General features: G+C 48.0%; 1 protein-coding gene across 1 annotated transcript in view; it reads right to left on the reverse strand.

Annotated features, from left to right (window-relative positions):
• Window positions 1-1837: 1837 nt before the first annotated feature.
• Window positions 1838-25931, reverse strand: part of GLRA1 (glycine receptor alpha 1) — a 43969-nt gene continuing 19875 nt past the window's right edge. The window contains exons 4-9 of the mRNA XM_026659332.1: window positions 20296-20519; window positions 15471-15553; window positions 14298-14435; window positions 13453-13667; window positions 12068-12214; window positions 1838-2128 (exon numbers count right to left, since the gene is read on the reverse strand). Of these exons, the coding sequence (XP_026515117.1) occupies window positions 1838-2128; window positions 12068-12214; window positions 13453-13667; window positions 14298-14435; window positions 15471-15553; window positions 20296-20519 (1098 nt within the window). The remainder of the gene's footprint in view (window positions 2129-12067; window positions 12215-13452; window positions 13668-14297; window positions 14436-15470; window positions 15554-20295; window positions 20520-25931) is intronic.

A 25931-nucleotide genomic window follows, 5' to 3' on the forward strand; every position in this document is an offset into this window, starting at 1 on the left:
CGTTGCCTTGTATCACAGGTAGCGATGCAACTCCTGAAATCAAACGCCTGCCTCCTCAATGGATAGAAATGGATCAGTCCTGCCCCAGGCCAGTTGTTTCCAGCTGCTGAAAGGCAAATCCTGAGCAGGGGTGTTGGAAACCTCCCGAGGCACCTCTGATTTGTCTCCTTTAGTTCAGCATTCCGGGTCTCTACATAGCAATCAAGACCCAGCCCGGGTGCTTCTGTGCCAACTGATTGTCTCTTCTTTCCCGTTCGCGGCTTCGCTTTTCACCTGACACACTAAAGTGCGCAAATAAATAATAATAATAATAAAAAGATACAGCCAGGGCAGCTCGGTTACTGGATCGAAGATGGCCCCAAAGACAGGGATAGGACAGCGACTATTGTGCTCACCTGCACTGCTCCTCAGCCTGTCTTGGAAATGCCAGCAACAGAGCTGTATGAAATGCCCCATCCCTCCCCCTAACACCGACATTACGCCTGCATCACAAGCTTGCCTGAAGGGCAGCCCCCCTACCTATCTGCCAGCGTTCCCGTCCCCTCTTCGGATGCCTGCCTCCAGCAAGCCCCCTTCCCACCCCATGTAAATGTTAATGGCCTTCCCTTCTCCTCATCTGCTTGGCTTCCTCGGGGCTCCCACGGGGACCGCATCCACCCACCAAACAATAGAGGGGAAAGAAGCCTTGTTCCTCTTTCCTTGGACATCAAAGCTAAATGCAGCACTAAAAAGTTACAAAAATATAGTTGGGCCATCAACCCAGTCTCAATATTCTTATTACTGCTATGCAATGCCAGAAAATAACGACCGCCCTTTCTGTACAGTTACCACCCTCCTCCCCACCCCAGCCTGTACCAATACAACTCAATTCCACTTATTTCTCTATCTTCTTCCTCACTATGAGGGGTGCAGCATTAGAACACATGGATTTTTTTTAAAGCTCGATTGAAACACAATTGCTATTTGTTTTTCCCATTCTCCCTCCACCCCCCGTCCCAAACAAATACGGTTGAAACACAAATGCTGTTTTAAAACCATTTTGTTACTTGTGCTAAGGGTAATTTCTGCCTCTTGAGATTGTCATTCTTTTGGTTTGCTGAAAAGGACAGCACATTCTCGCCCTTTCTAATGCCCTCATGTTTTCAGATTTCTCATTGGGTTAGTCTCTAAAGGGGATGGGGACTATATTTGCTTTAACTAAGAGAGACAAAATATTTGATTTTCAAATCCTTGGCCAAAGGAATGACCCACAGCCTCTTCCTTAAAGTTCCCCCAATCCATCCCAACTTGAAAACACAGACACCAAACCTAGGGAAGCATAAATGACTCTCTTGTATTTATTTTTTTTTTTTTTTTTTTTTTTTTTTTGCGTGCTTGGCTGGAAACTGGTATGGCCTTTATATAGCAAAAATCAGATTTAAGCATCATTGCAATATCTTCTGCACATGGAATCATGAATCATTCCAGTGGCTTTAGAATTTAAGCTGTTAATAGGCTAAAAAAAAGTTTTGTTTTTTTTTGCATTATAATTAAGCATGAATATATATTTAATATATTACACTGCTTGGACTGCCGCTGTAGCAATCCGAACCTTCCTATGCTGTAAAACGCCTAGCCCTCGGCAATCCCCCAATTCAAGTTTTGGAAAACTTCCTTCCCCAGCCCCTGGTAATCCTCAGTTTGTATATTTAAAAGTCCCCCCCACCCCCATTTATTTTAAAGTAGATATTGCCACATTCTTAAATTCATGCATTGCTGCATTGCTATTGCACATGGGTATAGAGGATTGCTTTCTCCCCTCTCATCCCGTTTGGCTCTCCTCTCCGGGCGGCCCTGCTCACTGGTTGTGCACGTCCTCTCTGCGGACGATCTTGTAGATAATCCAGTAGAAAATGTTGAAGATGAGGAAAGCCATGGGGAAGCCGATGCGCGAGATCTTGTCGATCTTCTTGGCTCGCTGGATGAAGAGCTTGCGCATCTCGTCGGGAGACCTGCAGGCGGCCGGGGCCGGGTTGGTCGTGTTGTTGTTGTTGGCTCCTTTGACCGAGATGCCGTCCTTGGCTTGCAGGCAGGCAGGGCCCATCCCATAGGCAGAGAAGTTGAATCTGCCTTCTCCGGCTTCGTCCTCCTGAAACAGATTCATCATAGGGCTCTACTTAAAATAAGATGGAGACAATGCACCCTTGCTATAAGGCTCTCCACTGATGGCCTTCAACTCCACTGGTGGACACAGCTTCCTTGATGTATTGGACAAGCCCCTTGTCTTAGGAGATCAGCCTTATAGAGGGGTGCTCTCTGTATTATGCACAGATGCAAATCAGGGGATCCAGCTGCAGTTGGAAAATGGGATTGACTTCTCTTTCCTTAAGGCTAGTCATTGGGTTTTTTGTGTTTTTTTTCCCCCCAACACATCCCCTGTTTTGCTTCTGCCCTCCTCCCCCCATACCTTCTTTTTCGGCTTGCCCAGAAGGAGCGGGCTCCATGTAACTCGTATAGTAAGAGCCGCAACATGAGAATTCCTATGGAGTTACATGGACTTGGCAGTGTCAAGGGCCGTCCATGAAAAGATCTCTGCAGGTGTTCTGGAATTAGCAACGAGCCCACCTTCCATTTCTTTATCTGTTCCTCTAAGTCTCATTGTGGCCCTGATTCCCCTCTTTCTCGGGAAAGATGTCGACATGGTTTCATCTCCTCCCCATTTAAGGAAATAGTCATCCCACCTGCAGTTCAGTAGTGTGCTGACATTTAGTGCTAGGCGACTTGCTCGCTCAAGAGTCTGCGCTGCACAATCCAATGCCTAAATAACAATACTGTGTCCTTAGCTGTCACTCCTTTTATCTGCACCGCTTTACAAAGGAAGGTGTTGGCCCCATTTCCCAGATGGGGAAAGTGAGCCGTGCAGTGACTTGCCGAAGGTAATACAGCGAATCAGTTGCTGAGTCAGGAATAGAAATCAAGGTCTCTTGACTCCTGGTTATGTGTACTATCCACTAGGCCATGCTACTAATGATGCTCAAAATCCAACAGTCAGCCGGCAAGTCCATGTAACTTCTGCCCTAATCTCTGAAGAAATGCATCCTCTCCCGGTAGTGCTTTAAAGGGACTGAATCTATAAAAGTGCAGTGATGTGGCACCAGCCAATTCCAAGTCCTCCCTGATCTTTCTAAACATGTCCCCCCTCCCCTTCCCCGTCAGTCCTTCTTTGCAGAGTGTCTTTTATGGATGGCCCCTACCTTGGGCGTGTAGCTGCATGGCATGGGTGAATTACACACTCCCAGCTGGGTAACTACAAAGTGGAGCCAAGAGCACGTCAGCACAGCTGAGCAAACAATAAAATAAAGCCTTGCTTTTATTTTTTAGACAAGCTTAGCAAGCTGGGGAGGGGTCCGACTTACTGACATGATGTACCTAGTCCCCATCCCTCGCTGGGTTCCTTCTGTAGACCCTCACCAACATCCCCTCCCCTCCTCTCCTCCTGGGGGTGTCTATTTGTATGGCTCCCCTTGCTATAGTATCTGAATGCCTACTTATCGCCTCCATTTTACAGATGGGGAACTGAGACACACAATAGCTTGCCCCAAGTTGGGAATTCAGCCCATCTCCACCAAGTCCCAGGCTAGCACTCTAATCACAGGCCCATCCTTCCTCTTTTGTCTCAGGGCTGGGTTCTCTGCAGCCGCATTCCCTTCCTCGATACTCCACTTCCTGCCATACCAGGGAGCCCCTCTCCATTACTGTACTGCTTTCTGCAGTGGTCCTAGATATCTCCTATAGGGCCCAAAGCTCCTGAATGTCCAGCTCTGAGAGGAGATGAGAAACCTCCTCGGTACCATGCACGTTGTTCCCAGACGGAAGTAATCAGAGATGAAGGAAACTTTCCCATTGCCTGCCCCTTGATGTCGATTCCAAGGAGCCTCCACCCACATGGCTCTGTGCTGGGGTCAGGAAGATGAGCAGGGGGCAAGGCACCTTGAATCAGAGAAATGTCAGGCTGGAAGGGCTCGAGAGGTCATCTAGTCCAGCCTCTGGCACTGAGGCAGGACCCGGTAAACCTAGAGCATCTCTGACAGGTGTTTCTCCAACCAATGATGGGGATTCCACAACCTCCCTTGGACGCCTGCTTTAACTCTTAAGTTTTTCCTCACATTTAACCCATATCGCCCTTGCTGCAGATTAAGCCCTGGTCAGTTGATGCTGAAATCCATGGGAGTTAGGGTTGCCAACCCTCCAGGATTGTCCGGGAGTCTCCAGGAATGAAAGATTAATCTTTAATGAAAGATTGTCATGTGAAGAATCCTCCAGGAGTACGTCCAACCCAAATTGGCAACTGTAGTGGGAGTGAACAGGCCTGCGTGATAGGGGCCTAGCAATGCAGGTTTTCAGGGCCAAATCCTTCTGTTTCCAGTGGGGTAAACTTCTTCCTGAAGTCAATGGGAGTAACAAGGGACTGAATAAGGATCGACCTTAATGCGAATCAACTCAGGTATGCTGAGGCCAAATGCTCTGTTCTAAATCAGCCTTTGATTTCAGTTGGGAGGGTTTGCTGAAGTGCTGGGAGTTTTGCCAGTGTAAAGACCGCAGGCCGAATTCTCCTCTCACTTACCCTGGTGTAAATCAGGAGAAGCCCCCCCGGAGTGAGTGGCGGTACACTAGTGCGACACTGCGGTGGGATCTGAATTGGGCATTGAGTCGGAACATCGGGGTCTGGCTCACCGTCATTTATATTAAAGCCTAGAGGCCCCAGCTGATATCAGGGCTGCGTTATGCTAGTTGCTGTATGTACACCTTGCGAGATACTCTGCCCGAAGCACAAGCATTCTCCATGTTTGCTTTGGGAAGTTCTGTTGATACTTTTGAAGACCGGGATTCCTGAATCGTGGTGGTGCCTCCCCTTGTCCCTATCTGTCCCTCCATCAGGCGGGGGGAGAGACGGAGGGAGGAAGTGAAGAGCTGAGCCAACATCACACACAAACCAGGAACACACGGAATGAGTGAATCTGGGAGACAGTGAGCAGCAGAAACCCGCCCGAGGCCGAGCTTGTCGCAGGGATAACCCTTCATGAAACACATCCCGACTCTCTGCAGAGCCCATTAAAATCTCTGTGTGCCACCCCCTTGGGCATTTCTGTGCCTGGGTAACATTGGCCTTAATTAGAACCAAGAGAAAAGGAAGTGCCTAGTTCATAGAATTATTATTTCTACCATTTTAGTACCCCCCCCCAATCCAATTTGTTTACTAGGCAGATTTAAATTATGGAGACCCTGGGAAACGTGGTTTATCAGCCAGCAAGTGGATTTTGCTATTTTAATCTACGTGGTAGATGAGGCATCAGCAATTAGCATTGAGTAGAAACTGGAGCGACTGATTTCTGAAGTGTGGGGGCCACTTTTAACCTCCACATGACCCGGTGCCTCTCTCAAGTCATGGAGCTTCTCTGAGCCAGCACCGTCATGTTCTCCTTTGCAGCAGATAGGCGACTACTTCCTACTGTTGCCAGCAGGTGGCAGGGAACCAAAGCAAGAAACCCATGGCTGCCAGTTAGCACAGCTAGGGATGTGCTCCAACTGCAGGTGAGGCAGCTATCAAGCCGGGCCGGCTTTAGGAACTGCGGGGCCTGATTCGAATACCCGGCGGTGGTCCGGGTCTTCGGTGGCACCTCGGCGGGGGTGGGGGGGTCCTTCACTCACTTACTGAAGGACCCCCCCGCTGCCAAAATGCCGCCGAAGACCTGGAGCGAGTGAAGGACCCCCCGCCGCCGAAGTGCTGCCGAAGACCCGGAGTACCACCAGGTGAGTAAAAAAAAATTAAAAAGGCACCTAAGGCACGGGGCCCTCTTAGGCGCGGGGCCTGATTCCAGGAATCGGCCTAAAGCCGGCCCTGATATCAAGTACTCGATGAGCCACAGGGGCAGGCCCACACCTACATCATCTCAATGAAGACTGAAGTAGAAATCTCAATGCAACTAGCATGCAGTACAAACACCGTATGCCTGATTTTCAGAGGTGCTGAGAACCCAGACCCCTCCTCTAATAATCAGGTGCACGGTGCAAGACCCATCTCAGTCTTAACTTTGGAGTCCTGACTACCATCTCCACTACAGGTGTGTCAGGCAGGGACACACACACACAAACACACACATATATCAAATAATTGTGAATAATATTCACTGCAAATTTCGCCCTTTTTGTCCTTTATGAATCATTCATGGGCCAGTCTTGATTTTCTGCGAATTTATTCTTTATTGGGGAGCACCATGTCTCCAGGGCCAAATCAGCCAATCGGGCCTTTTAATGAACTAAAATGACTTTAACTGGATGAGGATGGCAGCAACAAGAATAAAACCCACAAAGGGATCAAGCTGGCATTACCCTGTTCAGTCTCCAACTCCAGCAAATGATGAAACGTCAATAGTGCTCTGTGAGACCAGAATGTTCTAGACCTTGAAGGGGCAGTAACTGCATTGTCACCACAGTTTTTAAAGCTGCACACACCATAGTACGTAGTTGCCAAAGGGGGCTTGGACAGTCAGTCTATGGCAGTGGTCTCCAAATTTTCAGGGTCGTGCCCCCCCTTACCCCTGTCTGCCCCCCATCCCCCTAGGGCTGGGAGCAGGGACAGGAGTAAGGGGCCCAAGGCTGGGGCCGCAGCTGGAGTGGGTCTGGGTCTGGGAATGGAGTTGCAGCCAGGGGCTGACGCCGGGGCTGGGAGCAGGGCCAGGTGCACAGCTGCAGTTGGGCCATGGTCGGGGGCTGAGGCTCGGGGCAGGGCTGGAGCAGAGCTGGGAGCACAGTGGGGCTGGCTGGCGCTCCCTGCTGCGCCCCGCAAAACATTCCTCCATGTCCCCCTAGTGGGGTGTGCCCCCCAGTTTGGGGACCTCTGGTGTATGGGGTGTTCACAACTTGTTGCCTTTGGCTGTTTGCTGTTCATTATTTGTGGTGTGTAACTGGTCATATGATATTGCTTCTGCTCCCTGATTGGCCAGCTTTCTCTCTCTCTCTCACACACACACACACACACACACACACGCTCGCTGAATTTCACAAAGTGCCTCCCTATATAAATTGTGACATTGCAAATAGTAATGGAATGAAAACGTCCCTCTTACATTGATTGAGCCAACTTCTCTATCTGCTACTGGCCTTGATTTACACCTGTGGCAATGCATAGCCAAGTTTTTACACCATTAGAAATGCGCCTCCATCCGAGTTGCACGTGCTCTTGGGGTAGTGGGGAGCTCAGCAACCTGACCGGCATGCAGAGATGCTTTTTCGCAGGTACAAAACATGACTGAAAACGTGGCTCGTTTAATCACTAACTGCATATTTTGTGGGCTAGATATTCCACCCTTTGTGAGGTCAGTTGTACCTTCTAGTTCCTATGGAAGGACTCCAACATGGAAGGGATCGGGGGGGGGTATAAGTCTGCAGGCAGCTTTACAGGCTAGTTGAGTCTCTCACACTTGTGCGTGCTGGGGGCAGGGGGTTATGAATTTAGGAGCACAACGTGGTGAAAGTAACTTAAAGGACTTACTGGTACGCAGAGCGGCCAGGCTCCTGGGCAAGGGGGGAACTCTGGGCCCCCAGAAGGGGCGGGGCCTTGGGAGGAAGGGGCAGGGCTGGGGCCGGACTCCCCCTGTCAGCCCTTCAGCGCTGCCTGGCCCACGCCGCCTGGGGCTCCGGCAGTGATTTAAAGGGCCCGGGGCTCCCAGCCACTGCCGGGAGCCCCGGGCCCTTTTAAATCGCCAGGCCCTGGGGCAACTGCCCCTTTTGCTCCCCACCCCCGGTCAGTGGCCCTGCTGGTCCGTGGCAGCGCTTTAATGTCGGCTATGTACCACCCTGTACCGGTGGCCACTTTCTTACCAGTACACCGTACTGGCCCATACTGGCTAACTTTCACCTCTGGATTACAAATGAAATCCGGAAAGAATTTTTTTGTGGGCAAGTGCCATTGCAGACAGGGAAGTCTAGCCCACTTACATCGGCCACTAAGTAAAATGAAAATCAAAATGAATAGAATATAGCCGGTGAGTCTAGATTCACCTATGAGAATACATCACTGAAGCACCTTGGAACATGTTGGTCACATGATATGAAGGGGAGGCAAGGGGGCTAGCCAGGGCCGTCCCTACCCATACGCAAAGTACGCAGCTGCGTAGGGCACCAAGGAATTTGGGGCACCACATTTCCTGGTGCCCTGTGCAGCTGCGTGCTGCTCCAGCCCCTGCACCGCCTCTTCCCCATGGCCCCGCCCCTGCTCCGGCCAAGCCCCGCCCCCACTCCACCCCTTCCCCAAAGCCCCTGCCCCACCCCAGCCCCACTCCCCTGAGGACTGCAGCAGGGCTGGGCCTGCACTCACCGGTGGGAAGTGCAGCGACACGGCACCAGCTGCGCTGCCGGTGAGTGCTGGGGGGCGGTTCCCCCCTACCCCGCAAGCCAGCCCCCCGCCCCCTCCCACAGAAGCCTGGGGCCAGCCCCTCCCTGTGTGGAGGCCTGCCTGCCCTCCCCCCCCCGAGTAGCTAGGGATGGCCCTGCGGCTAGCAAGTTTTGACCTGTACAGCCATAGTGGGCTGAAGTCCCCGTCAGCCAATCTGATCGCTCCTTCAGTGCTGCCCATTTTAATACATTATTTCATTCAGTGTGACATGTCAGTGCGTAGAAGAAAGAGATCAGAACCTGCCAGGGCACCGGGATAGAGCCATCAGGTTCTCCAGCAGCTGTACAATGTGCTTTGAATATACGCAGTCAACCGCAAGTTTTGATGAGCGTGCAACCCTCGCTTACTGGGGATGTTTTTATTTATGCTTTGTTCCAATTAAAATTACTGTGAGATTAGGCAGGGATTGTAATAGCAGCCTTGCGTTTGGTTGAATACCTCTGGCAAACAGATCTTTTGAAATGACCTAACTAGAGTTTTTATTATTATTTTGTCAACAGTACGGCAGAGCAAGCTACATGCAGCAGCGCGGCTCAGTAAAAGGGATGCTTGAATCTGCACTAGGAGATAAAAGCACAATGAGGCACCCGTGCTGGATGGCTGCAGCTCAGACTGCTTTAAGCAGGCAGTTCTCACTCCCTCAGAACCAGGATGTGCTAGTTTTGTCTAAATGACATGGCCTGATTGTGCACAACTGAAGTTAATGGGAGCTTTGCTGTTGGTTCCCATGGCCCATCGAGCACTTGTCTTTGTGCATTTATACGACATTCTTCATCCAGAGCTCTGAAAATGCTTTACAAAAGTGAGCCAGCATTATCACCCTTTTCGCAGATGGGGAAACCAAAGCACAGGGCAGGAAGTTGGTTGTCTAGATGTTAGAGAGCTGTGAACAAAACCCAGGTCTCCTGGCATCTTATCCACTAGATCATGCTGCCTCCTGAAATTGTGACAATTTCTCCGGCATGTGCGGAACCATTGTGCAGCTAGAAGTCCAGTTTCTCCGTGGTTTGACCTATTTTTCTAGAGTTCTGGGGTGATTCTTCATAACAAATTAACTCTTGCTATAGGCCAGTGATTTAGGCATGGTGCTGAAAATCCACTGCTTCTTAGTTGATTGTCCTAGTTAATTAAGTTTGCAGTTGTAGCCATGTTGGTCCTAGGATATAAGAGATACAAGGTGTGAGGTAATATCTTTTATTGGACCAACTTCTGTTGGTGAGAGAGACAAGCTTTGCAGAGCCAGACCCGAGGAAGAGTTCCGTGTAGCTCAAAAGCTTGTCCCTCTCACCAACAGAAGTTGGTCTAATAAAAGCTATTACCTCGCCCACCTTGTCTCTCTAGTTAATTCAGGGCACTTTTACACGGGCATCTTAGTCCTCTGCCGAGCTCTGCGCTGAAGTTGTGGCATTCCATTACATTCATGCCACTGCCCTTTGGAGCCCCCTACAGGACAGTGCCTGGCTCAGTGTAACGGGATGGGTCCTACATTCTTGTCTATGTCTTGTAAATGTTTACAATTCTTGGGAGAGTCCCATGGCACTTCGTCTAATAGGCTGTCTTCCTCTGCTGTAAGGGACGGGCCAGCTGGAGAGGGGGTTGTACTGTAAGACAACCTCCTGGAGAGAACGGACTGGCAGAGGTGTGGTTCAGCCAAGTGCTAAATCTTCCGGTCTATGCATAGCAAGTCCCCTGGGCTGAAGCCAGGGATCCCTGAGCAAGGCTGGCACTCCCAGTCTGAAGCAGTGGTCAGCACCACTAGCAAGTCAGGCTGATAAAGCAGAAAACAAATAAATCTCATTCTTTAGAGGGTCAGATCCCTGGGCTCTGCGACTGCTCCCTTCCACTTTGCACAGTGGGAAAGCCATAAGGGGCAGCTGGGAATTCCCCTTATAGAGGGGAATCCCTGGGTGATGTCAACCCGGCAGAGCCAGCTGCATGCTATGTTGTCCTCCCTGCCTCAAGCTGAGCGGGTGGGTGCAGAGAATGCTGCACGCTGCAGATCCTGGGGTGGCTGAGTGGCCCCTAGGGAACTTGTTCCGGGCAAAACAAATTAAAGCAGCCCTGAGCCAAATCATCCCCCAGCACTGGGGAGATGGAAGGCAGAAGAAAGGCAGCTTTGCCTTACCCTTTCCTAGCAGGTATGCAGCTGTTCAAAATCCCAGCTGGTTCTAGGCTAGGGATTAGTGCACGTGCAATGTAATTGCTGTAATGCAGTTACAAACCCTTAGTAAGCTGCTGTACACTGACCCTTAGAGCAGTCCTGGGGCACTGACACAGCCGCCCTTCCCAGAATATTCATAGCGAAAATGGAAGGTGAACACGGTTGTGCTAACTGCTGGGGATGATGCGTGGAACTGGGATGAAGGTAAAGTGCCCTGAGTTATTTTCTGAATGAGATGGTGCACCAATGGCAGAACGGCCTCTGTTCTTTTCTCGTACACTTATGAAGTTCACTGCCATGAAATCATACAGTTACATGAATACGCTGATCTGGACAGGTATTGGTGCTAACATAAATTGTGGAAGCTGGCTCCGATGGGCACTGCTTGCTTATTAATTACCATAGTGCGTCAACCAACCGTTTATCAGAGTCCATGCTGTTCCATTCTCTTTCAGTGGAGACTTCTATTCTAGACACTGACAGACACTTGGTTGAGTTACATAGGTGAGATCTGGTTTGATTTTGACTCTTCTGTTTGCACACCTGTAATCAAGGTGGGATCTCCTCCAGAAATAATTACTCACTTCCTCTCTAGGACCTTATCACCTACTGTTGAGTTGTTCTCTCTCAAGAGAGGCCAGGCACCTGCCATGGAGGAGATGACTTTTATCTGCTTATTAAGCTCAGCTTCTTTAGTATCTATTCATCTCTGCATTTAGAGCCAGCCTGAGACAACTATTCATATTTCTTTGCCTCTAATTGTATCTACTGTTCTATTTCTCTCTCTAGTTCATTCTGTGGCATAACATCTCTGCTGTGGGCACATTCCGAAAGGTTCCAAAGCTTCCAATGTGCAGGCTGTAGATTTCTACCCAACACAGGCATGTTCTGATTGATTTCAGTCATGGGGAACGTGCATGGAGCTTGGCTAAGGACATTTTAAAGGTTTTTTTTTTTTTTTTAAAGAGTATTTTAGAGAGGAACATCACAGTAAATCCGAGCAGCAGATGCTTCTGAACGTAGCGCTATTCGGCAAGGTGGCAGATACAATGAATGTGTCACTTACCTTCACGCTATGGTAAGCTGCCTCACTAGGTTATGCCATTCCATGATAGACCCCCCCTCCTACTGCCCCCAAACATCAAAACAAGCAGCACTTCCAAATCAGTCCCTGTGGAAGTCACTCTTGGGAGAGCTGTTTTTTTAGACATAAATCCCTGAACAGGCATCGTAAACAAAATAAAGGAGTTTGGTACACCCCGGGAGCAAGCTGAATATTGGAGGAGAAACCAGAAGCAGTAGAGCTGGCCATATGCTCTGATACTTGCCCCTCCTCACTATCTCACTGTATGTAAAGGACTTCCCTGAGCGCCACTTGCTAGATCCAGCTGGCCATGTGAGTGACCCTCTGAGGTTTCTAGAGGGTGGGGACTCCTTGGGACCAGCTGTGCTCTGCATGACTTGTGTATTACCTTGTGGTGCCTCCTCTTCCTTCTGAATCTGAGCAGCTCTTTGTGCTGCCGGGACACAAAGTTGACCGCGGCATACTCCAGAAGAGCTGAGAACACGAACAGCAAGCACACCGCCATCCAGATGTCTATGGCCTTAACGTAGGACACCTGTGGGTTAGACAGGGAGACTGAGACACCTTGTTCCAGCATCTGCCTTTCTTCTCGCTATTCCCCCAAGCTCTTTGGAAAGTGATAATGAAACAATTGAGGCAGCCATGATATGCTCAGCAAGAGCTCATAGACATTAAAACCTGTCTTACCGAGCGAGGGAATGTTGTCCAGGACCCAATGTTAATCCTTGTTTCCCCTTGAAAACAATCCCACATCTGAAATTATCTAGTGTATAGATGCAATGGGTTGTGCAAGGGAAAAATAGTAGCACATGCAGAATAGGAAGAAACCCGAGTTTCAGTTATTCTTCATGTCCACTGAAGGCAGGACAAGAAGGAATGGGCTTAATTTTCAGCAAGGGAGATTTAGGTTAAATATTAGGAAAAACTTTCTAACTATACGGGTAGTTAGGCTCTGGAATGGGTTTCCAAGGGAGGTTGTGGAATCCCCATCACTGGAGGTTTTTTAAGAACAGGTTGGACAAACACCTGTCAGGGATGGTCTAGGTTTACTTGGTCCTGCCTCAGCGCTGGGGGCCAGACTTGATGACCTCTTAGGTCACTTCCAGCCCTACATTTCTGTGATTCTGTGATTGTATCTTAGTGGGCCAGATTCAGTATTAATATTGAATGTAGGAGATACACTGAGTATATGAACTAATATAATATGCATGTTAAGAGTTTGTAGGCACTTGGGGCATGGCTTAGAATGCTGCCCCCTAGGGGGCAGTTACTGCTAGTGTAACTTAGCGCAGCTCAGCTTTAACTTAGGCCTGGTCTACACTAAGTCGAAGTAAGGTACGCAACTTCAGCTACGTGAATAACGTAGCTGAAGTCGACATACCTTACTTCGAACTTATCGCGGTTCAGACGCGGTCCACACGCGGCAGGCAGGCTCCCCTGTCGACTCCGCGGTACTCCTCTCGCCGAGCTGGAGTACCGCAGTCGACGGCGAGCACTTCCTGGTTCGATTTATCGCGTCCAGACCAGACGCGATAAATCGAACCAGGAAGTTCGATTTCCAGCCGCCGAACTAGCGGCTAAGTATAGACCAGCCCTTACATTGAGGCTGGCCTGGCCACTGGTGGCCCACAAATTTGGGAGCATACGAAGGTAGTGGAAAGCCCATGCGCAAGTTTGTTGACTGGAATTCTGGACATATTTGAAGATCTGGCCCTAGCTGTTCAATACATTGGTTTGAAGGAATTTCTTCCAAGTGTCAGAGGTGCTCCGTACCTTGGGCAATGATGCTCGGGAACCAGAGCTCTGGGTGGTCATAGTGAGCACAGTGGTGATGCCCAGGCCAACACGGGCAGGCGCAGCATCCATGTTGATCCAGAAGGAGATCCAAGACAGGATGACTATCAGAAGGCTGGGGATATACATCTGGATCAGGTAGTAGCCCATCTGTCGCTCCAGGTGGAAACGTGCTTCTATGCAGGTGAACTTGCCTGAGAATGACAGGAGTTAAATTAGAGGGTTACTGGTAGGTGGCATGATACTCTCATGGCATCCAACCTCAGCAAACAATGGCTGCCTGCAATTTTCACTCCCTGGCTAAGAAACAGTTCTTGCTGGGCAAAGAGGACATGTGGTAGGGGATGGCTGAGTATCACTAGGGCTAGCACATGCATTAATAACATCAGCATGACAACACCATGAGTCTCCCTCTAACATCTTTTTTTTAACTAAATGAAAGTGAATTTGTGCTAGTGAAAGGCGCCAGATTAACAGGCGTGTAGACTGAAGTTCCCCATTGAGTTTTAGAACAGACACAGCATGAAGGTGAGCTTGGGGAGAGGGTCCGAATAAAATACCCCGGCAGACGCAGAGACCTCTGATGGGCACAAGAAGGGTACATAGGAGACATAAGTTTTGGGTCTGTTAGCTTCTTACTGGCAATACATTTGTGTGACGATTGTATCTTCAGCAAGTCTTTAGACAGGTTGTTCTCCAGGATGTAATTGTTAGATAAATGCCACGAGCATGCAACAGATGATGTGTGGCAAATATACAGGGCCAAATTCTTACTGCAAGGAGCTTAGAGGATGGGAGATGGGCATTGATGCCCTGTTACTGACCTGTGTTGTAATGCTTGGTGCAGTATCGCAAATCTTTTTCTTCCTTCAGGATAAACTGAGGCAAGGTTAATCCATCAGCAACCTGCACAGCTCCTTTCTCTTGCCATTCAAATATCAGATCGTTCATTGTGTAGCCAACTGTTGAGAGTAGGGAACAAATAGGACACATGAGCAAGAAACCAAATGGTGGCGAAGACAGGGATGGTATTGCGGAGAAGGAAGTCCGGCACGGATGCAGGGAGTTAGACATGATAGGATGGGTTTCGTGGTTCTCCATTGCGTCACACAACAGGTTTGATGAGGCATACCTGGTGATGAAATCTTATATAAATGGTATAGGTGGGCAGTGGTGGTTATAGTGGTGCACTTCCTGCGTCACAGTGGATTCCTGTCCAATAAATCAGATTTTCTGTGGGCTTGGGCTATTCTTTTAGCTTAGCTTAGCCTTTCAGCCCCAGCCTCTTCCTCTGCATTAAGTTAATCATTGGCTTCCTTTCCTTTTAGTGAAGGAGGCACGTAAGGGTTCCTGTAGGTGCAAGCATGTATCCTAAAGGGGGGGGGAGCCCCACTTGCAGCTTGGAGAACCTTCACCTTTCTCCTTCAAAGCAGGAGGCCAATGCAAATGCAGATAAACAAGAGCGCTCCCTTTAGGAGTTCAGCAATTGCTTGAACCTGGATCAAGCTAAGAGATGTCAGGTCGTTTCCTGGAAAACTGCTCCCTGAGTGAGTGCTAGTGGCAGGAATGAAACAATCCTGGCAAAACTAATAAACAAGATTGTAGGGACCACAGTGACAGACAGGCTTATGTCTGGGCTCTTGGGGGAAGGATGCAAGGAAGGGAGGGATGTGGACCCCTACTTTGGCCTCTGATCCCTGATTTAAGAGCCCTCCCCTATCCATCTCCGAATGCCCTTTGCCTTTGACAGGGGCTTTATTCCTCCATCACAGGCACAAGAAATAGTTGTTGGTAGAAACTAGTGCTAGGCGGGGCTGTGTGGGTGCTGGCAGGGAAAGGAGTGTGAGCAGAGGATCATGCCGACACGCACATGCCAGGCAATATGTCCTGGCTTTTATCCCCCTTTGTCTTTCATAATTGGAGAACCAGCTGAGAGTTGAAGAGGGACAGAGGAAACATGGTGGTTATCTTTAGAGGGGAAACCCCTCAGGACTCACAGCTCTCTAACTGCATGATGCACGTCTGCACGTCCATGGGGAAGTTCTTCAGATCCATGGGACAAGCCAGCGTTAGTGTAATCCTGGGAGGAGAAGACAGACAGGGGAATCCCAGACTCAGTTTGAACACTGACAAGTAGTTACATTACATCTGATCTATTTAGGTGCCCACTCTTGTATAGATAGGCTAGTCCGCTACCTGTGCAGGGCCACACCTACCTGTTTGGGGGCATTGCCTGGATTATCGGCATCTTCCTTGAATGTAGTTTCAAGTGTGACATTGCACTGTGTCAGAAATACCGAGCAGTTGGGCCTGTGATTTAATTCCCAGCTGCCTTTTGCCGGTGGCGTGTTGTGACAACATCACTTCTTGGATTGTGCAGAACAGAAGAGTCCCACACTGAACTGTCTTGCTGCTTCTATCTTTATTTCACGCCTCAGGCTCATAACAATCTGGACCAGTCTGATATCATGGATCCACCAAATAGGATATTTCTAAAGGCTAGCGCTGGTTGGAAAATTTCAAACAAAACATTTTCCTGTTGGAAAATGGGGCTTTGTCCAAATTGAAATTTGCATGGGGGCGGGAGGAAATGATAGATTTCAACAAAATTTTCTGTTGGGAAAATTGAAACAAAATATTTTGGGTTAGGTCAGTGTCAAACTCTATATCTGCCTGAGCCGCTACAGTGCCTCGTGGGAGTTGTAGTTCCAGGTCTTTTGTGCCCCATTGTCTCCTCTAGCCAATGCCTCCTGGTCAGACTCCATGTCCCATGATGCACCACCGTGTCTCTCTGCATTATGCTCCATGCTCATAAGAATGGCCATACCGGGTCAGACCAAAGGTCCATCAAGCCCCATATCCTGCCTTCTGACAGTGGCCAATGCCAGGTGCCCCAGAGGAAATGAACAGAACGGGTAATCATCAAGTGATCCATCCCCTGTTGCCCATTCCCAGCTTCTTGTAAACAGAGGCTAAGGACACTTCAGAGCATGGTTTTGCATCCCTGCCCATCCTGGCTAATAGCCGTTGATGGACCTATCCTCCATGAATTTATCTAATTCTTTTTCTGAACCCTGTTATAGTCTTCACAACATCCTCTGGCAAGGAGTGCCACAGGTTGACTGTGTGTTGTGTGAAGAAATACTTCCTTTTGTTTGTTTTAAACCTGCTGCCTATTAAAACATCCTTCTGGCTGAGGAGGCCTGGATGGACCAATTGCAGGCCTCTCCATTGTTCCTTAATCAGCCAGCAGGGCTGCCGCTGAGCCCTGTGACAGGGTGTCAGAGCAATGCCTGGTTGCCAGTCAATTCAGGGCTGACTCTGGTTCAGATGGCCCTGGCTGTAGGGGAGCGAGAAGATACCTTTGAGAAAGTTGGACTCCACACCCAGTAGTTGTCAGACTGAGCTGATTGGGGATTAGCTGATTTACATTCCGGTTGTGTTCACATATTTTTCCTTCTTTGGTAAAGAGAAACCAGGGGTGACAACCTTGCTTGGATAGTGCTGGTTTTTCTTCTGCTGAGTCATCCCACCATTTTACGGAGTAACTCCAGCACTGCAGTGACTCAGCAATCCACCTTTGGACCCCTCCCAGCCCCAGCCAGAGAGGGACCATAACGAGGACTCAAACATGTGTCTCCTGCCCATCAGCTCAGAACACTAACTACTAGGTCATCTGGCGCTGATGGCTGGTTTATTACATGCACATTGTTGGTGGAGAACGGTTTCAAACTGCAGTGTGATTTAAAAAAATGGGGGGAGGCATCTGGTCTCCAAACTCTGCCTACACGATTGGCAGCTTTGATTACTGCTTTGGCTTGCTGTCTGGTAGCTGCTATCGGCCCTGAAACCATCCCCCATTTCTGATGGTGGCGATCTGCATTACAGCACTGCCCGTTCATTGTCCATTCCCCAGCACCACGCTGCCACCGGACACATGAGAGAGCATAATAGGATGCAGCTGCCGCCTGCCTTTGGGGATTGTAATGTGAGGTTTGAGTGACCTGGAGTTCCCAATGTAACACAAATCCACACTACGAAGAAGGCAAAATGTCTCTGGGACGTCTTTTTGGCTCCTTTCCCCCCCTAGCATTTTTAATAAAAGTGCATGTTCTTAAATGTATTGCTTTAAAAAAACGGGGCGAGTGGAATGGATGTTTTCCAAAGGCGAATTAGTGCAAGTAGTACAGAAGTGTTCTGGATCCCTATGGCAAATGAGTGACCCTGCGGAGTAATGCTGGGAAAAGGTTGTGAGGTTCTGGGGTAGAAAAATACCCCCTTACTCGCCCTCCCAGCTCTCCTGAGTGAAGACCACACAGGAGAATGGAATAAAGAGGTTAGGAAACCGGGTGATCCCCAAAGCAATGTTGGGGGGGGGGGTTCAGTATAAACTCTTAACTCACACTGGGTTTCTTGCTGCAGTGCCCAAAGTTCGGTCGATTACCTGGACCAGGTATGGAGCAAAATCTGGGCAGATTGATGGTTCTGGGCATCCAAACCATGCAAATTTGCAACTTCACTTGGTTTCAATGCAATGGCAGAGGAAAATGGTCCCATTTAGCCAAGGGTTTATCTATATCAGAAGTTTGCCTTAATTCAGCAATCAGTGGTCAGCCGCAAAGGTAATAAACCCCTAGTGGAGACAAGGACTTGAGGGCTGGGTTATTGTAGGTCTTGTTCATGTAACACTCCCATTGACCTCAGGGGGAATAGCATATATTTGAAGGCTGCAGGTTCTGGTTCTTATTTAATTTAAATCTAGGATAAGTGAAGTGCTTGAATTGGGGAAGAAAGAGATTATCTAGAAACCCCCTTTACCTGGCTTTCCCATCCCATCCCTATTAGTGCAGCCCTAATAATAGGTCGGGATCACATAGCAGAAGCCCCTCCGATTCTCTGCTCGCTTCAGTTTGTGTATTGAGTAAGTGAGTGGCTCTCATCCACCTCCCTTGTGTTGATGTGATTTCCTTCTCCACCCCAAATGCAACCTTTTTTTCAGGGAGCACTAATCCCAGCTACAGCACCTTCAGTAGGACTGAGCCATCTGTGATTATGGAGGGACCATGCCATAACAAACAGAAGTGCTTTCTTTGCCTGCCACTGAGACTGTCCTGCACATGCTGTACATTCCCCGTCCATTTCAAACACAGCGCCCATGTCAGAGCTTCCAAACTGTCTGTGTGTCATATCTTGGTAGGAACTGGGTATATTTAAAACAGAATCACTTAGCATTATTATTAGTTCTGCCTGAATGTCTTTCTCTTTATTGCTGCAAGGAGTATTATTATGTGGCAGTTTTAATTGTCAGGGTGCCTAGAGCTTTTGGATAGGTATCTAACTACATAAATCTAAAGAAAAATGATTTTATTCATATGCTTTTTTAAAAGGGACTGTATTAATATGGCTAGGCCTTGAAGCTAATGTGTTCTGATAGTTTGCCCTATTTGGTTACATTTACCTTAAGGATTGCATTCATCTGTTAGTTTTCAGATGAATACTGCTTCAGCAAGCATATGTGTGCAGTTCTCCTGTGCCGGAGCGGGCAGTTCAGGTACTGGCTTGTTCGTGGGTCACTGGAACATTCTTTTTTAAGTATGCAAGGCCTGCTCTTCAGAGATGGACACCTAAATGACATATGCTCATGCCAAGTGTCAGATGTGCAAACTGGGAAGTTGTGCACCTAGAAGTCTATGTGCACATGTAAATGCAGGATTTGTGTGCTCAGGTTAGGTAGGTGCTTTTTGAAAACTGGGCTGATTGCAGTTGGAGCTGTAGAAAGGATGGAACTATTAAAAAAAACCAACTATGGATAGGGCAGTCCTTAAGATAGAATCCATGTAATGAGACAAATGTCATGTTAGCTTAATGTCATGATTGAACAATCTTGGCAATACCCCTTTAAGTTTGTTTCATGTCACACAGTACGTGTATATAAGCATTTAGATGTATGTGTATGTAACATATATTACTGTGTGTATATCTAGAAGTGTAGATAAAATTGGACCAGTTTTGAGTATATTAGGTTACCTCTTTTTGCGTGTAGACACACAGTTCATTTGCACACATAAATATGAAATGGCTGTGACTTCCGGAAGGCTAGTGAACAGAGTTTCATTGAAAAAGGGCAGAACTCTGACCACCAAGGGAGATGTTAGTGTATGTAGGAGCAGGGAATGCAGAAGAGAACAATTTTATTCTCTGTATCTGTACAAATCCTTGGCAATTACTTCAGTGTGGCCTCTTAATTTCCTCTTTCCTTCAGACCTGGATAGCTGGGGTTTCTGAGGTTTCTTTGATATTCAAAACCATTTTGGTTTGTAGCGAAATATTGTAACGAATCTGTGTCTGTTTAAGAACGTCACTACTGCAGACCATTGCAGCAGCAGTGAGGATTGAACCATCCACCTACTCCAAAAAGCACATCTCTTGGCCTAATGGAGAATCTCCTTTTTCTGTTAGGGATGGAAGGCCTCTGACACACAGTTGAGAAGTTCTTATGTTCTCCAGTAGAAGGCCCATCCTAGCCATTTTGTTAGTGTCATGTGATTTTAAATTGAAACTTGTTTACAAGACCTGAGCTAAAGAGTGAAACACCAGTGTTTGCTGCTGCCTCCTTGCCAGCGCAGGGCTGCCATCTTGGATTTTACCTCAGAATTGTGAGGATGGAATCAAGTCAGTTTGCTGGGATTTGAACCCAGGGAGTTCAGTGGTTTGAAGGCCAACCCCTAATGCTCTGTTTATTTACCAGCTTCTCAACTCAGCCTCAAGCATGCTTAGGCCCACCGTCCCCCCACTGCCAACCATTCTCTTTATCCGTCTCACCTGATACTGTAGAGGACGTTGCCATTTCTGGAAATGCGCAAAAGTTTGTTGTCTGTGGTGATCTCGTGGAAATGGGCCCCCTTCTCGTTGGCGAAGAACAAGTCAGGCTTCCAGATGGAATCCAGCATGGAGGGGTCCAAATCCAGGGAGTCATCAGGGTACTCGTTGTACGCCAGCCGCGGGTCGTTCCACTGCTGCCGCAAGAAGATGTTCACCCTGTAGTCCTGCAGTAAGGGCACAAGAGTTAGCGGCGGGCACAAAGTTAACGGTGCCCAAAAGACACTAGCAGTGGCCAGAAACTGCTAAGTGCAGAAGAAAGGGACGCTGAAGGCAGCTGGGTTGAAACAAGCAAACAAACAATGTCTTCGGCGTGACTAGGACCTCACGCTTACTCTGTGACATTCCCTACTGGCATTATTTCTCAAGGAATAACTGCCTTGTATTTTTAGCTCTGTAGCCAAAAGACACAATGATGGGCAAACAGCTGCTCTCCACGACACCTGCTCTGTTGCAGTGATCCCCAAATCCATTAGCACGTGAGGCTACAGCCTCACCAGTGCTATAGGGCAGTGGTTTTCAATCTTTTTTTCATTTGAGGACCTCTACAAAATTTCAAATCGAGGTGCGGATTCCTTTGGAAATCACATAGTCTGTGGACCCCCAGGGGCCTGTGGACCCCAGATTGAAAACCACTGCTATTGTGCATTTAGCTTGAAGAGAAAAATTCCGTTCAAGGGTCTGCTACTGAACCTACACTCTCACTAAGTCTCCAGGACTACTAAAATATTGTTCATTTACTGAGTGTGTTGAGGGCTGGAATTATATTTGCAAGATGCATCTTGTCGAGGGCACAGAAAGCAATTGTATTCAGTATTCCACCTGCTTGTTATCTGTAGGCATGCTACCTCCTTGCTGAGAGGGACTCCACCAGGACCCCACATTTCTCTCCTTTTTACTTCATCATCCTCAAAGCTTCTGCTCCATGCCAACCCTTCCTTTGTCCCGAGTTTATTACCATCTTTAGCACTGATTGTGAATGGAGGAAAGGATCACTTAAGAACACAAGATGTCCACCCCTGCAATGTCTGTCGGGATGGGACTCTATCTATAGTCCCACTTTTACATAGATTCTTTGTAGATATTATCCATTTGATTATGAATCAACCTGGCTCTATCGAGTTACTTGTGTTGAGGCCGCGCTAATCATGACCGGAACCCCACTGTACAGACATGTGGTAAGAGACAGCTCTTCAGTGCAGAGACGTTCAATCAAAATCGGCAAGATGGGCAAAGGAAATAGCATTGAGGAAGAGTGAGATGAGTGACTTGCCCAAGATCCCACAGGAAATCTGTGTGACAGAGCTAGGAATTGAACTCTCATCTTCTGAAGCCTAGTCTAATTCCTTAGCCATAAGACCATCCTTCCTCTCGCTGCTAAAGCTGTTTAATTGTGGAGGGCAGATAGGTCTCAACACCCAGGGTTCCAGGATTTGGGCCACGCAGGGCGAAAACCTGCCACTCTTTCTGACTAGGATGGTGGTGGTGACACAGGGCTGTCTGCAGCTATGGCAGCAATTGGCAATGGGATGACAGAGGCCGCAAATTCCATCTCCAGAAGGACATTTAAAAGAGAAAAAAGCCCAACCAAGGTGTTAGTGAGAGCGAGCACTAAAGGGAATGATCCATATTACATGGTCATAAACATTAAAACTCTGGCACCAGACAGTCTCAACCGATCTCCCTCCAAGCCTTTGGCTCTGAGACTTTCTCCTGTGGGGTGGGTGGAGGGGACGCACGGGGGTGATGTCATTCGAGACCCCTCTCTAGCTCCTAAGCCAGTACATTTGGTTCTCCTCTCCAACCATAACTCATAACGAATGGTATTGATTTTATAGGCTTGGTCTGTGATTTCGTTGCACTGTGTCCCTTTAGCAATATCATTTGTCCCATAACCTCATATTTTACAGTTCTCCTGGGTTCTCCAGACTAAACTGGTTGTTGATCTCTAGCTCACATTCATGACCCGTTCTCCTGGACAATAATGGGGCAACTTTTGTTCTCTGTGTCTGACCCAATGGCTTTCCAAGGCCATCTGTCCCATTCCCTGCCTTTTGCATGAGAAAGGAAGCAGACCGATTGAAATGAGAGAGAGAGAACCGACTCTCAGGTGGGTGATAAAAACTCCAAGTACCTTGGCAGACAGTGCCTGAGGAGTGGCATGTCAAAAACCAATTTCACTGCCCTTGGCCAAACGAATTGTTAGTATCAGGGCCATGGTTTTATTTAGTGCCTTTCTTACTTGAAGTAGCCTGAAGCATTTTACAAAGCTGGGAGTCAGATACTGGCAATGAATTAACTGTGTGCACACCAATCATTATGGGCTCATCAGTGTGTATTGCTCAACTTGAACATTTGAACCAATTTGTTTGTATTTTTTCCTGGGAGGCAGTGTTTGCCGGGACTGTGGGGTTATTCCATGAGTCTGCCATCTGTTCTTTAAAGCCCACCTGTAGAACACAAGGATCCTCCCTTAAAGATTGCATCTCTGACAATGCAACAGCCCAACTTGCAGTGTTGTGCCTAAGACGGAGTTCTGATCAGAAATCTGAACCGATATAATCTCTTGTCCCAGGGATAAGAATGCTACCAAATGAGCCGGCTCAGCATGAGGGATCAGCTGCTATTATTGTGTAAACATGACTTGCAGTCTGATTACCCTGGGGCAAGATTAGAAAATGACACAGTGGGTGTGTCCTATAGTTTTGATTAGGGCAGTCAATTACCAAAGCTCCTCTAGAAATCAGTTTTAAGACTCTGCCCCCTACACACCCTTTGTGCATAGAAACTACTAATGACCTCGTAATTTTGCCAACAGCACACAGGCCAATGTCTTGATTAAGTTAAAGGGAATAGATTTCTGAACATGAATACAATTCGATTCTTTCCCCTTCTGCTGAGAGCCAGGATGTCACCTTTACAAGTTCTGGTGGGTCTTTCTCACTTCATGATCCATCTCCTTCTCCCCAAGATAATGTGTCTCTAGAAAAATGGCAAATAGCTGTGGCCAGCTAATAACGAGCGGCCTTGTGCAGAACTAACAATCATATCAATCTGAAAGAAGGAAAGAGAGACAGAGAGGAAAAGGAGAAGCGGATAGAAAATAGCCTTGAATTCATTGCACACAGTAGCAATCTGAACAAGTTGCATACATTGATTTCCCCCCTTTCTGTTTGTAAAGATCAGTGGTGGTTGCAGTCAGGGAAAATCAATGTAATTGGTCTAATAGGCAGAAAGCAAAAGGCTGTTTTGCTTATTCAGCTGCAAACCAGCGGAACGCTAGCAGGTCAGCTCCATCGTGGCGTCTATTTCATGTACGACATGAGTCAAATCCATGTTTGGAAGGAACTTCAGCAGCAGCTGCCCAGAGTGTGCTCAGCCTTGTGGAAAATGAACCAAGCCTCCCCCCACACAAGGGCTTGTGTTACTCAGAGTTCGTGCTACTGGGCTAAATTCATAGCTGCAGCTCCAAAAGTCGCCAGGAAGAAAGGAAATTGAGCCAGGAACGGCTTCAGACTAATTGTCCAACGGATGCTACAGGGTGGGAGGAGGCTGGAAGTAGAAGGATCTACTATTCCCCGGATGACAGGTGAGATGGTTTTGTAGGCAAACTTGACCACGAGCCAAATGAAAATGAATGTCCTTTTCTGGAACGTAGTTTGGATATGACAGGACTTGGCAGTGTGATGGAGAAGCCTCACTCGAGAACAAAACATTCCATGATGCCCTAGTTCTATTCTATATAGGTTCTTATACCACACTCATCACTGTCCTTCTCGTAGTGAATTAAGTGACATGACTGACATCTGTTTCCCATCACTTCTCACTGGGTGCCCCCACCCAGGAAAGACTCAGACCGTTTCAGCTCCCTGCTGTGGGTCTGGGCCACCTCTCTCATATGAGAGAGCAGTATCTCAGCAGTGCTGAATGCTGCAGAGAGGTCCAGGAGCATGAGAATGGATGTCTGCCCCTCTGTCTATTGACAGCAGGAGATCATCTATCAGTGCCACTAAAGCTGTTGCCTTCCCATGTCCTGGCCTGAATCCAGATTATGTTGAGTGTAGGTACTGGCTTAAATTAGATAAACTGGTAGTGGACCTTTGGCTAGCTTTTCTCTGAGCTTGCTCAGGAATGGGAGGCTTGACACTGGCTGGAACGGATGTATCTAGGGTGAGAAATAACCAATAGCAACCAGTTAGCTTCTTGCAAGGGAGTTGGCTAAAGCTTCCAAGCAATGACTGTGGGTCTGCAGCTTCAAATAGCTTTATTTAAATACCATGGTCTGGATTCTGCCCTCAATTAAACCTGTGCAGAGTGACTGGCTCTCTTGTCATTTCTGGGTTCCTGCTGGAGTTTGGAACCAGACAGGAAAGGGTTCCATGATTGAGGAGAAGGCTCAGCTGGGGCTCATTAAACTGTTTGGCGCTCCTGACATGTATCCGTGGAAGGAGAGGAAAGGTGTGGCCAGCATGGAAGAAGGCTGGATGCAACTCAGGGAGACGTGTTGCTGTCCTGCTTGGACTGTAGAGGAATTGGGGGGAGGGCTTTTTATTTTGGGCCATGCTTATATCCCCAAAAGGGAATGGGCTCCTGGCACCACTAGGCAGGGGTTACGGCACTCCCCAAAGTCAGTGCGTTACTCACTTCTCTCTTACTAGGTAGTGTGACTGGGGAGGGTTTATTTTTAATTCTGTACATTCATTATAGGCTGCAAAATTCAGTCCAAGAAAGTGATGAAGGCCGGTGGCGAAGGAATGCTCAACAGGGCTTATAAAATTATGGATACTAGAAAGGAATAGTGACCAGATAAAGATGCTGAGCACAAGAGTGCACCTGGTTATAGTGTCTCACACCCACCTCCTTACTGCTAAATGGAAGGACTGTTTTCCAGAGCTTAGATTACGAGCATGGGAGTTCGGGACTTTCTATCCCCAGGCTGGATGAGAGAGACAGACAGACAGAGCCACAGCTCAGAATAGCCAATAGCCCAGGGATTGGGGCCTTCACCTGTAATGTAGGTGACCTAGGTTCAGGTCCTGCTCTGCAAGGTGAGTGCCCTAAGCACCGGGCTGTAAAGTCAGTCTCTCTCTGGCCCAATGGATATTTATACATAGTGGAACAACTCCTACAGGGGAGGGAGGGAGAGTGCCTTATTGGCCAGTTGTGAGCATGCTCACCAAGGATTCCTAGGTTCAAGTCCCAGCTCTGAATCCAGCACAGCTAAGTCTCCTATGTCCCAGGTGAGCACTCTATTGTGTCTCTAACTCAGAAAGCTTTTAGATGAAAATTTCATATGGAAGCTGGTCCATCGCCAGCCACAAACCACTTTGGTTTTGTCGAAACAGCATTTTTCAGTGGAAACATTTTGTTGATTTTTTTTTTCACCAGTTCTACTCTCTAGCCAGATCTGCCACTAGTTTTCTGTGTGAGTGTGGACAAATCTCTATATGTAGTTCTCCATTTGTAGCATGGCTAAATAGTACCTTCCTCCCAGGGCTAATCTGAGGTTTAATATTTGCAAATAGCATGGGGATCTTCAGATGAATGACCCCATCTGCTATATGCACCATCAGCTGGAT

Source organism: Terrapene carolina, unplaced genomic scaffold (genome assembly GCF_002925995.2).
Source record: "Terrapene carolina triunguis isolate 2854851 unplaced genomic scaffold, T_m_triunguis-2.0 Scaffold629, whole genome shotgun sequence".
NCBI lineage: Eukaryota > Metazoa > Chordata > Testudines > Emydidae > Terrapene > Terrapene triunguis.